The sequence below is a fragment of the Leptonychotes weddellii genome, chromosome 9 (genome assembly GCF_054177405.1).
Source record: "Leptonychotes weddellii isolate Sample4059 chromosome 9, ASM5417740v2, whole genome shotgun sequence".
Taxonomy (NCBI): Eukaryota; Metazoa; Chordata; class Mammalia; order Carnivora; family Phocidae; genus Leptonychotes; species Leptonychotes weddellii.
In genome coordinates, this window is record NC_138377.1 from 24,256,691 (window position 1) to 24,269,733 (window position 13,043).

General features: G+C 48.6%; 1 protein-coding gene across 6 annotated transcripts in view; it reads left to right on the forward strand.

Moving 5' to 3' along the window:
• AREL1 (apoptosis resistant E3 ubiquitin protein ligase 1) overlaps positions 1-4,380 on the forward strand; it is a 43,065-nt gene extending 38,685 nt beyond the window's left edge. For all 6 annotated transcript variants that reach the window (XM_081830223.1, XM_081830221.1, XM_081830224.1 and 3 more), the window contains 3 exons: positions 1,088-1,177; positions 1,559-1,734; positions 1,841-4,380. In XM_081830223.1, coding sequence (XP_081686349.1) covers positions 1,088-1,177; positions 1,559-1,734; positions 1,841-1,943 — 369 coding nt within the window. In that variant the 3' untranslated portion in view covers positions 1,944-4,380. The remainder of the gene's footprint in view (positions 1-1,087; positions 1,178-1,558; positions 1,735-1,840) is intronic.
• The last annotated feature ends 8,663 nt before the right edge of the window (positions 4,381-13,043 follow it).

Sequence of the window (13,043 nt, forward strand, 5' to 3'; positions counted from 1 at the left end):
GAAGAAAGGACACAGTCTCTTAGAGTTGTTCCACACCCTACTCGTACTCATTAGCTTAGCAGGTTCTTTTTGAAGGAGCCAAAGCTCCTCAGGCTTAATTTGGGCTTTTCTTGTCTCTTGATGAGGACATATCATTCTTTAGAGCTATTGAAGGAGTACTCGTAGTCTGCTAAGTCACCTGCTGGATCCAGAACCAAATTAGGACATCAGCAAGAGGTTCAGGCTTCTGATAGCATTAATTTCTCATTTTTTAGTATACTTTTTAATTTATCTGACCAAGTAGAGGCAGGGCTGAAGAGAAGGTGGTAAAAGTTCAATCCACAAAAGAAAGATGGATCCTGGGAAACAGGAAGGGCCATCTGACAAATTCATAAATGGAGCTGGGGGTTTTCATCAAAGGGGAGGGGCCTGCCTTTTCTTCCTGGTATTCCTAGGCCATGTCCAGAACAGTCTCAGTCAATACTTGGTTCTCTATTTGTCTTTTGTTTCAATTCCAAATAATCTGCAGCAGTAGTTCTTTGTTTTTTGTTTTTTAAGATTTATTTATTTATTTTAGAGAAGAGACAGAGCACATGTGCGCGAGCGGAGGGAAAGGAAGGGAGAGAAGCAGACTTCCCACTGAGCGCAGAGCCTGACACAGGGCTCGATCCCATGACCCCAGGGTCATGACCTGAGCTGGAATCAAGAGTCAGACACTTAGCCGACTGAGCCACCCAGGCGCCCCCGTACAGCAGTAGTTCTAAATTAGAGGTGCACATCGGTAACGGGAAACTTTTTCAAAATACACAAATTCCTAACCAATTCCTGGAGATTTTGGTTCAGCAGGTCTAGGGTAAGGCCACAGGCATCTGTATATTTTTTTTAAAAGCTGTGGGATTTTTTTTTTAACCACACTGGTTAGGAACCATTGGTCTGTTATAATTGATTTTCCTAAAGCAGAGTTCTGGCATTATGTATGATCTCACCTTCTGGTCTTTTTCCTGGTGTTTCCTTTATTCCATGTTTTGCATGTTAACATAGGCTCTTTGGACCTTTTATTGGGTGTTTGTCTCCGACTGTCCTAGTAACACCTGACTGTCTTCTCCAGCTGCTGATGTGTGGGACTGGGGACATCAGTGTGTCTGACTTCAAAGCCCATGCAGTGGTTGTTGGTGGCTCATGGCATTTCAGAGAAAAGGTAAGTGGGCCAGACTTCTTTTCACTGGGTTTGTGCCATGTGGCAAGGAAAGACTTTAGAGTCAGAGAGGCAGACACTTCAACTGGGGAAAAAAATGGTACACGAGGGAAAGACAGCTGGTTGTCCAAGCAGAAGGGAGCCCTGGTCCCTAAGGGCGGCTGTGCCATCTGCCGCAGGAGTGGTACATTAGAAAGGCCGAGAAACAGAACCAGCCAGTCAGGCCGCCCCACTGCTGGTGTGACAGGGTAAATGTCTGGAGTAGTTGTTGGCTCTCACCGTCGCTACCCGTGTCCCCCACTTCCGGGTGTCCTCCTCTTTCGCCAGGGTCCAGTGCCAGGCTGCACACTGAGTGTGACCCCCACCTTGTGCTCTCCCTGCCAGGTCATGAGGTGGTTCTGGACCGTGGTGTCCAGTCTGACCCAGGAGGAGTTGGCTCGGCTGCTGCAGTTCACGACGGGCTCCTCTCAGCTACCACCCGGAGGTTTTGCCGCCCTCTGTCCCTCGTTCCAGATTATTGCCGCTCCGACCCACAGCACGCTCCCGACTGCGCACACGTGGTAGGTCGCACGCTGCCCAGGGCACACTCTTGGTGGGGGAGGCTCTTCCAGCCCTGGTCAGGGTTTCTGGCGGTGTGAGTTAATCACTTCTCCCCTTGCCCTTCAGTTTTAACCAGCTGTGCCTCCCCACATATGACTCGTACGAAGAGGTGCACAGGATGCTGCAGCTGGCCATCAGTGAGGGCTGCGAGGGCTTCGGCATGCTCTGACCACTCTCCTGCCACCCCCCGGGCCCCCGTGCTTCCTGGAGCACCTGGGTGCACCTAACACCGTGACAACCACCGACCCTAACGCGTCTCCATCGGCCAGAAGTTGCTGCATGCTCCCCCGTGTCTGGAGGACTGGCTCGCCTATGAGCCGGGTTGCTCCCTCGCTGCCCCCTCCACCTCTCCCCCACCGGCCACTTCGGCACGGCGTGAAGTCTGAGCTGCTCACTCATGAGAAGAGGACCACACTGCTGTCACTTTACTTGGTTCTCAGAAGATCTCGGGAGCTGAGGGAGATTACACAAATGGCTCGGCTTCCTTAGCAGGCTGGGGCCCACCTTGCTCAGCCTCCTGTGCCGATGCCCCGACAGGTCCCTCTGCGGCCCGCATTACTTGCCCTTCGGCGACGTGAGTCCTTCCTGGGCACAGGGCAATGGCCCCTTCCCACCAGGAGCCGGGAGAAGCGCAGATAGCAAGTGACCCACATGAGCAGTCCTCATTTTCGTCCCTCTGCACCATGGCGGCCTCAGGTCCACCACTGGTCTACCTCGAAGGGGGACTGATGGCACAAAAGGATCTTTTTTTGTGGTGTCAGAACTGGAAAAGGAGCTTTTTTCCCTGAAGGCATTTCTGGAAATGATCATTAATCCATAAAGAACTCTCTAAGCTTTTTCTTGAGTTTGAGCCAGTGAGAAAAAACAGACCCAAGAATGTGAAAGATAGCTGGGCCATAGCTTCCAGTGCTGAAAATGATTTTCCTTTAGGGCATGTCTAGGCCTCTGGCTGGCCTGGAAGACTACTGATGTTTGTCCCTGAGTTTGTCCTATACACTGCGGTGTGGCTGGGCCTGGCCGCTTAGCTCCACCTTATGCAGTCTGCTAAGAGCTAGGGATTCTTTAGCTTTCTATGGAAGAAAATTTTGTAGCAAGGGTTTGGGGTAGTAAGAATAGCATGCTAAGACTCCCTGACTCTCTCCTTGCTTGGTATTCTCTGGCGGCACTGAGGCAAGGGAAAAGGGATCAGTGGCTGAAGTGCTTAATCACAGGTCTGCGGGGTCCGACAGCAAACACCCAGCGGCCCACTGACCTCCTTCCCTCTCTAAGCTGCCAGCAAGAGCCCCTGAGGAGGGAGGACGATCTAGTAGGTTCACTGTTACACGGTGACTGAAGAGAAACTGCCACTGGCTCTTGGTAAGTCACACCATCCTTTTTCATGACAATTTGAATGCAGCCATTTTCAAGACTCAATATCTCATCAACTTCCCGAATCTCTGTTTTTAAGAAGGCTTTGCTGCAAGCTACCATTCTCAACGGGGCATTCAACCCTGATTACAAGCCATCTTTACTGCCAAAACCAGCAAGTCCACAGACTCCGGGGATGAGGCGGGGCTTGTGGCCGTGCCTCGGCCTCCTGGAAGCCTGTCTGAGCCCTCCTGTTCCCAGGGACCACGAGGAACCAGCCCTCCTGATCTGCTCCTGCTGCGGCCTGATCTCACTCCTTTGCGGTTGTCATTTGTCCTTCTTGGCGTGGGTGCTGACCTCACTTGTTCTTGGGTCCAGGATCCAGCATCAGGGCCTCGACACCCCCAGCCAGGGTCCTCCATGCCACACGGTCACTGCTGTCCTCAGGGACCAGGACAAGGTGCTGCTGCTTGCTCCAGCGTTTTCCCATGGGACAAATACAGGCAAGTTTCATCATCACCCTGGAAACATGATGCTGCCCCTCGGGCCTAGAGAGGGGTTTCCAGCTGGGGGCTCAGGGGCTGGTTCTGCTGTCTTTGGCAGCTCTTCTCTTCTGGATTCTGCGTTCTCCCCTCCAGTGGCCCTCTGGAGACCAATGCTGGAGCTCGATTTGATTTTCTTGGCGAGATCTGTCCTTTTCAGCTCTGGTCGTAGCACTTTTTGGCGCATCCTGGGTGTTACTACAGCCCGGCTGCGGCAGCTTGCAGCCCTGTGGTGGGCCTCAGCCCCAGGGTCTTGGTTGAACAAAAACCCTTTGGTACTGTTGTGGTTTTCTATTCTTCCAGTGTACTCTGTCTCCTAAGTCTGTTCCAAAGTATCTTTGCCCTGTTTGGCCTTTTCTTTTACCTTTCTTTCTAACCCTGCTGTGCTACCAGCCAGTATGGGGAAAAGGTACAACATGTCAGGAGGAAGAATACCTGTTACTTCTCGGGCAATTGTGAATTTCACGTTTCTTATTTTGGCCAGTTCTTTGATTTATGCTCCTGTGGCCCAGGTACTTGGGGGGCCATGTAAACGGCTGGCCTTGTAGTGTCTTGGAAGGAGACCAAGCAAGCACCGAGTGAACACCAAGGAGAGCATCAGCATGTTTTCTAGAGACCAAGCGCTGCTGCAAATCCGTCAGGCCAGGCAAAGGGGCCAGACCGCTGCAGCGATAGTGTAAATATTTTGTACAGTAAATAAATCAATATTGAAAAGGACTAAGGAGCAAGTGACTTATTTAAGTGGCGATTCAGGGCTCAGACTGGAGGCGGGGAAGGAAAAGAAAGATCTAGAAATGTTTTTGCATATCCCCAAGTAAATCCTTCAGAAGCCATGAGCTCAGGGTAGAGTGTACCTGCAGAGCCCTGGCCCGTCCTGGGCTTCTCGCTCTTTCACCCTTCCGTCATTGCTGTCCCTGATGCCAGGTGGGGCCACGGTGCAGGACACCGGCTTGTGCTCAGCTCCTGAAGAAGAAACCAGTTTGGCAAGAGCAGAGGATGTCTGTTCTCGTGAGTCTTTTAAATGTTCATTTAAATGTTTGATATAAACTCGGCATAGAAAATTTGGAAATGGAAAGAGCCCAAGAGAAATCATTCACCTGCCATCCAGAGGTAACCACTGTTCACTGATGTACGTAGCCTTCTGGTTTGTGTACAGTCACCTTTATTTCCACACCTCCTCCTCCCAAGCGAGCTAGGCGTGGCAGACAAAATCACTGCTTCTCAAACGTTTGTGGGTGGCAGGCTGTACCAATTCTTTTGCAACCAAAGTTAGAGAGAGAAAACCAAGGGGACCTAGAGGGAAAAGTAGCAGGGACCCTGGCTTTGCTGGGAAAGTAATCACGGTGTCATTACACATTGGTTCCCAATCTGGAAAGTCAAAAAAAAAAAAAAATACCCTTTGGAATTGTTTTTAAAATACTGATTTTTGCCCCATCTCCCAGACCTGGTGAATTGGAATCTTAGTTTGAACACCACTGTTTCAGAGTGCATTCACTCTACTCCCACCTCCTCAAGCTCCTCGGTGATATGAGATGTCCTTAGAAAACCCAAATTCAGTCCCTCTAACTTCATATTTTTAGGTTAACAGTCCTACGTCTTTTACACTTGCTGCTGTTGTGGCTTTGAGTGGCCGTGAACATTCATCACTGATTCATTTCAGCCTATCATAAAGTTATTCCTTTTTTTTTTTTTTTAAGATATTTATTTATTTGAGAGCGAGAGAGAGCAGGGGGAGGAGCAGAGGGAGAGGGACAGGCAGACTCCACGCTGAGCAGGGAACCCGATGCGGGACTCAGTCCCAGGACCCTGAGATCATGACCTGAGCCAGACCCAGGAACTGAACACTTTAACCGACTGAGCCATCCAGGTGCCCCCTATCATAAAGTTATTCTTAAGACTCAAGACGGCGGTAGGATTGTTCTCAAATTAACACTGAAAACTAGCGTCAGCCTCGCATGAACTGTTACTTCTGGCCCACTGCAGAGAGAGCCGTCAGACCTCTGCTCAGCCATACTTCTCTCTCGTAGGAGCACAGTAGAGATTCTCTGGCAGGTGGCTTGAAGCAGGGCCTCTACTTGTGCTTCACATAGACCCCCAAGCATAATAGAACAGCTCTAGGTGTTCTATAATACTTTTACTTAAAAATGAATTTACTTTTTTCTTTTATTTTGAGATGTAACATAGATCAAAAAAAAAAAAAAAGGTCCACAAGCATGTACAATTTAATAAATAATTATAAAGGAAACACACATGTAACCACCACCCAAGTCAAGAAATAAAACGTCACAGCACTGCAGAGCTAGTCTCATCCCACCCCTCCAGAGGTAACTATTATCTTGATTTTTATGGTCATTGTTGCGCCGATTCCCTTTTTAAACAGTCTGTCCTAAAAGTCACAGTGGGGAGGGGAAAAATAAGAGGCCGTGTGATCTCTTGATAAGATACTAACCAAGGTCAATTTCTCTATTGTAATTAACTACACATCACAATTAGTTTAAAGAGAAGTTTGAGATCATTGTGCCATAAGGATCTAGTTTAGATTCTTGATGCTGAATCTGATGAATCATATTCAAAGACAATAAGGTCTCTCTGCAAAGACTTTCCCACAGGTATTCTAAATTGAATACTGCTTTGCTTTTATACCCTGAACATGTTTAGGGGGCTGGTCTAACATGATCGTGATTCTCTTTGGTGCTCAGCGGCAGGTTCTCGAGTATCATGTAAGTGTGGTATTGAAAATGAGTCCACGCTAAATTGTCTCAAAAGTTGTGAAACGGGCTAATATTTCTGAGTTAGAGGACTGAGTCTGTGCAGCATCTAACAATGCCATTCCAAAGTTACCCGAGAGCTTTGTTGTTTTGGGTTGGCGTGCACAGGGGGTGGATTTAGAAATCCACAGGGGCTACTGTGATGATTTGGGTTTGTGTGCGATAGAGAGGTGCCGCCTAGAGCTTGCTGTGCCTTGCTGTGAATATTCTCCGCCCCCTACCCCAAGTTCAGTTCACTTGAATTCTGCTCCTATAAGAACATACGGTGGTAGCCAAAGCAGGGACCTGGCTCAGGTGTGGTCTTTACAAGATGGTCCATAAATTCCTGGTAAGAAGATGTGGAGGACACAGTCTGTTTCCAGATGGCAGAGGAATGATAGTTGTAGGTTTTTGATAGGGCATCAGAAGGAACTTTGGTAAAGTCCAGGCTGTCAGTAGAACCCACCAGCTGCAGCAGCTTCTTCAACACAAGGTAGCATGTCGTGGAGCAGGGATCAAACACATCACAGAACCATGATAGCTGTCACCTTACAAGAACATTGTGGGGCTCCCCTTCTAGTTCCCTTTGTTGCCTGCCTTCAGGGAAACGACGGATGGATACTGCATCCAGGATGAAGCCTTTGGGTGTGCTTGCTACCCAATTAATAGACCAACATGGTCTTCGTAATCTTCGGTGACCATGAATGCCTTTCGACCAGGGTCAGCTGGCAAAGCAGGCAACTTTCTGAGTGAGCAAGGTCTTAGGACTTCATCTCTTAGGGATGACTCTAGGAAGAAGTAAGTCTTGGACTAGTCAAGGAGCTAGGTGAGGAGATAACATCATAGTGTCCTTGACCAGGTGGCCCATCCTAACTTGCTTGCTATGTCCCTGACGCCAGAGCCCCCGGGCCTGTAGCCTCCCCTGCAGCAGAAGCATCTGTCATTTGGCCTGTTCTCAAAGAAGATGTTCTTAGACACGTTTGCATCAAGTGCGCAGAATGGGGCTCTCAAAGGACAAAGAGCCGTGAATTGATGAGTCTGAACATTTCTGTTTTATTTTTAACTCCATGGTTCAACTTTGGGCAGGACAGTCTTCTTTCATATTTAGTTTCCTGACCTGTGAAATGATGTAATTAACTAAATAAGAAAACTGACTCATAGCTTAGAGCTCTTGGAAGGTTTTCCTATATATAGTATGTGTGTTATCATATTGACCATGGCTTAGGGCCCTGGAAATTTCCATGGCAGGAGGCTGTATGGATCTAGGGGCAGTGGAGGATGCTAGAGTGGATGACTGGTATGGGATAGTGGCTTGGCTCTTGTCCCTGCTTGCCATGTTCAGGCAGGCCAGAGAGAATGGGTATTCAAGACATCTAGCCCAAACACCTGTGAAAAGGCCCCAGGTCAGAAAAGACCTCCTCTCCTTCCTTCTTATGACCCTCTAAAGGCCAAAGGAGGTCTGTGAGGGGACTGTATTTCCAACTTATTTCATGTGGCATAGACAACCGAGTGAGAAGCAAGCTAATACTCTTGACTTCCCTTAGCTCCTCTAATTCCTAAATCATGATAGTAGCTGTCATTTTTTTTTTTTAGTTCCTCCCTTATGCTAGGAGCTTTAATAAATATTACCTTACACTGCAGTGACCCTGCAAAGTAGGCCTTGTTTTCTCCGTTCCGCACAAGACACAATAGACTCAGGATAAGTAACTGCAGAGGTTCCTTAGCCGGTAAGTGGCAGAGCCATACTTGAACACAGGTCTGTTTCATGTCAAGACCCAAACTCTTCACATTGCTGTTTGGCTCAGGCAAATTAGCCTAGACTAAGGAACAGCCCAGGTACTGGGCCACCAGTGCTCACTGACTCTGCCTTACGTTTGTTTGGTGACACTGTGTGACAGATGAGCATTTTACACCTCTGTCTTACACCTGTCAGTCACTTGAGGATTTGGGATTTACAGGAGGGAGAAGGCCCTACTCCAAGAAATATAAATGTTGCGGGGAATGCCTGGCTGGCTCAGTTGATAGAGCATGGGGTTGCCCACTTTAAAAAAGAAAGAGAGAGAGAAAAGAAAGAAAAAGAAAGAAAGAAAGGAAAGAAAGAAAAAAAGAAAAAGAAAGGAAGGTAACTTTTGATAGTGGCTTTAAAATCTTTTGAATGTAGAAAGTTCCACAAAATACCAACTAATGGCTTGAGCGAAGTGACTTCCAAGTTTAAATGAACCTGCCTAAAGAATACAAGAAATTCTTGAGGATATAACTGAGGGGAAAAACAAAATCCTGAAATTTTAATGTCCGCACTTTGGTAGAAAAACCACAGGTCTCACGCAAATGAAATCATTTAGAATGAGGTCAGACACGCCACACAATACCCTGATGCTTATCTCTGGTAACTAACTCTGCAGAAAAAAGGCTCATTTAAATAAATCTTTTGTCTTTAAACTTTCCTTACATGAAACACAGCACCATTTGGTAAAGGCCAAATTCCTGGTGGTTATCTCACTGAGGAAACAGACATTTTCAAGAATGCCAGTTAAAGGGAGACCTACCCCTTACACAAGACTGCTTCTGTTGGAATTATTCAACACAGCATCTTCCCTAGGGTGGGGGTCCTGTACCTCTCTGGGATGAGGTCCCCATTTCTACAACCCCCCACGTCACCTGCATTATGGATTTTGCACATGAAGGAATCTTTCGGAATCTTCCCATCCTCCTCCTACAGACCAGCAATGTTCCCTCTCTCCTCAGAACTCCCACTCGAAGGAATTGCCAGGACATTCCTCTGTTTGCCTATTAACAGAGTCGGGGATATCAGAGTATTTGCAAGCCAGCTAGAGAGCCTTTGATGGCTTTTATGTTCTGTTGAAAACAAAATGTTGTATTATTGTGTAAGAGGAAGATTGTGTGTGTGTCATCATTTTGTGCTAGATCTCATAAGCTCTAGGTCTAATCCTGCTCTAAGTTGTCATTTCATTTCCTATAAATGTACCTCCCCTGCCACAACCACCACCAAAAAAACCAAACACCAAAATCTGATATTTCTCTTCCATCACTGGGTTTGTGGCCTCCCTTTTCCCTTTTGTTCTTCACACCTCCGCACGTTAGCAGACTTTTCCCGTGTATCAGGGAGGCATTGTGCTGCAAGCTAGGGACACACGAGACAGAATGTGATCCCTGCCTCTGAGCAGCACACAGTCCTGTATGGGGAGACAGACATATGAAAAATCCCTTTGTTCCCTTTGTTTCCTTCCCCCAATGCTTGAGCACCCAAACCCATTGCCACCCATCCCCATAGTTTCTCTCATTCTTGTTTAATTGGGCGGGGGGGATCATTTCTGTTTATGCATTTGGAGACTTTCCATAGTACAGGACTAATGGCTGCAAGTGAAATTTGTCTAGCTCCTAAATGTATACAAAGGGAGGGAATTTATTTTCAGAGAAGCAAGAACCTTTGCAAAGATGGATTCCAAACCAGGAGACCCCCACTGTCCCATAAATAGGCCATCATCTGAGCAGGTCCTAGGAAAGGCTGGGAAAGGGAACTCTGCGATCTTAGGACCCACTCTCCCCTTAACCTCCTCTTCCAGACAAAGCAGACCTGAAGTGTTGACTTTGGCAGTGAGAGGACTGGCCAGTAGCCTGCAGCTCAGTGAATGAAATTAAAATCCTGAGTAGGGAGAGAGAGGTACCTCCAACACTAGCGGCCATCAGAAGGGTTCGTACAGAGGTGGCCGAGGAAAGAAAGTAACTCCATTTCCAATGAGTCCAGAGGCATGAAGAGGCAAATCAGTTTCATGAACAGCCATGAAATTGATTGGTTGAGACCATTATGGGTGGAAACACTGAGCTTCACTCCAGTTTCCCTTGATGTTAATCACACCCAGGAAATTGAAGTCCTTCCTCATCTCTTTGTAGGGTGGCTATAGCTGATGCCTGTTCCTCTCTGGGGTTTGGACAAGTCGTAGCGTTGATTCCCTGAAGCTTTTGAGCTGGATCACAGCTGGATGGCCGTTGCCTTTAGGAAAACCTTCAGTCTTCTTTTCCCGGAGGGATTTCTCCTCTGATACTTTGTTGATGATGATGCAAGCCTGTGTCTCCTCAAATACTCAGAGCACCAGGACTAAACTTGGGTATTCTCCTATAGATCTGGCACTTGCCATCCTAGTCAAGGTAGACGTGTCGTTGGATCCTGACAGGCTCCAGAGGTGGGTGGGGAGGTCTGGAGGTGGGTGTGGGTACAGCAGCTGTGCGTGCATCTGCCTGTTTCACAGTGGTTCTGGTTTCAACAGTTCTGACTTTTGATCCCCGAACACCTTGAAAATTGTATTGTTTTGGCGTCCAAACCATGGCTTCCAGACAGCCTCTCATACCTGGAAGCAGTGCTTTAAAACTCTTGTCAGGCCATATCTGGAGTTTTGGCTCCAAAAATGCCATTGTGGATTAGCTATACAGGGATGAAAAAAAGCACAACTCCAGTCCTGCTTTGGGGGCACAGGCTGGGCTCAGGGGCTTGGCGTGGTGGGTAAAAGGGGCCAAGATAGTGGTTGGCACAAGGATATGGAGAACTCTGGAAGCGGAGCCAGAGACTCTGAGGACTGAGGCCCAGGAAAGTTTGGCACGAGTAACCCCGGGTATTTAACCAGGAACAGTCCCTTTATTTTTCTCAGCCTTGGCAGCCGGTCAGAGCAACAAGCAGTTCTAGCAAGGTCCACATCCTTCCTATTGTCTCCACCCCAACCTCACTCATCGTCCCAAACATCTGCTTCATATTTGGGCCCTTGCCTTCTCCCTGATTCCTGTACCAAACCGCGGTGGTGAGCGTGAGGGCGAGGGGTAGGTCTGCAGGTGTGGGATGGGGAAGAAGAGGAGGTGGGAGGCTCTGGGAAAAGTCCTTTAAAGGTTTTATTTCAGGTGCTGCAGAAGGATGAAGGATCTGACCTTTTTTTTTTTTTTTTTAATGTACATATATATCACCCAAATCTAACCAATAAGTTGTTTCACTTTTTGGATAAAGGGAGGGCAGGAATTGGGACCAGCTGGGGACATCAGAGGGCCATCAGAGGGCCTGCTTTTCAAAGGTAGCTCAGAGTCACTCCGGAGGGAGCAAAGTGAAGTGATTAATGCCCACAGTGAACAGTCAGGAAGTGCTAATGAGGTAGTAAACCTTCTTCTCCAGCTCGCAGCTGCGTGGAGGCCGAAGCAGAGGCAGGCGAGGCCAGCCGGGGCCTGGAGGTGGCAGGAAAGGAGACAAGCCAGAGCTAGCGGCCACAGCAGCCTCGAACGTGTCACCGCGACAAAATCGAACTTTCCCTAGTGCCTGCCCTGAAATGTCAGTCCATTTGATGTTTTTTAAGATTTATTTACTTATTTGAGAGAGAGAGAGAGAGAGCACGGGGGAGGGACAGAAGGAGAGGGAGAGAGAATCTCAAGGAGACTCTGTGCTCAGTGCATACCCAACCAGAGGCTCAGTCTCAAGACCCTGAGAGATCATGACCTGAGCCAAAACCAAGAGTCAGACGCTTAACCCACTGAGCCACCCAGGTCCCCCTGCCAGTCCATTTTAAGTGACAGAAACTCCCCAAGGGAAAATACTGGGGAGCCTTAGGGAGTAATCTCAGAACTCCTAGAATAATGATAGCATCTAATCCTGTGCCATGCCCTGCTCAAGGAACTGCCTGTGTTAACTCATTTAGTCTTCACATCAATCTACAAGGTAAAGACAGGTACTATTTCCACATTACAGATGAGGAAACTGAGGCACAGAGAAGTAACTTGCCCAAGGTTGCATGTCTAGTGATGCGTCTAGGTGTCAAGCTGGTCCTGACACTTTATCTCCCACGAGCTTGAAGGAGGTGGAGTTTGAGGACAGGAGAGTCAAACCCAGAGAACGCTGGGAAGAGAGTTGCTAGTGTTCTGCTCATCTTCCAACCCCGAGACAGATTGTGTGGTCCTCTCACTCCTGGGGCCACAGGGAGCCAGTCTGACAGGCGCTTCTCCATCCTGTCCCACTGTTCTGTGCCTCCTGAGGCTTCTGCTGCCCTCCCGGGGCAGAGCTTACACTTTCCACCCCCCTCTCCGACCCAGATCAGCTGGGGGAGGCGACTTAGAGACTTGCCAGGCCCCGGTGGGGAAGAAGAGGCGCTGAAGGGCAGGAGCCAGCCAAGGCCCTGTGGGCTGCCAGGAGCACCGTTAAACTTCAAAGCTGCGCGTTGCAGCTTTGATGGGAACCAAACCCATCACTTGGCTGCGAAGCTGGGAGCCCCAGTGACATACCTCACCCTGGCAGGTCTCTGTCTGCAGAGAAGCAACCGGATGGGTAGCGACAGGCTGAGGGTTGTTTCCAGCTGCTGCAGCCTGAGCTTCACCAGAGCCCACTTCATGTCCTCTCTCCGTAGGAGAGAAGAGTGTGCTGGTGAGAGATCACAGGGCCCTCGCCTGACTGGGCCAGAGCCCCACAGACACTGGGTCGCGGGCATGAAATGAACAAGCCCAGGTCATGCCCGCCTTTGTGCCTTTGCTTATGGTGGGCACTCCAGGAGGACTGCTGCCCATCTCGGTTCCTCCCACCGCCTTGCCCTTCAGACCCAGCTCAGGTCAGAGCAGGTGAGGATTAAATAAGAGAATTTATGAAAAATG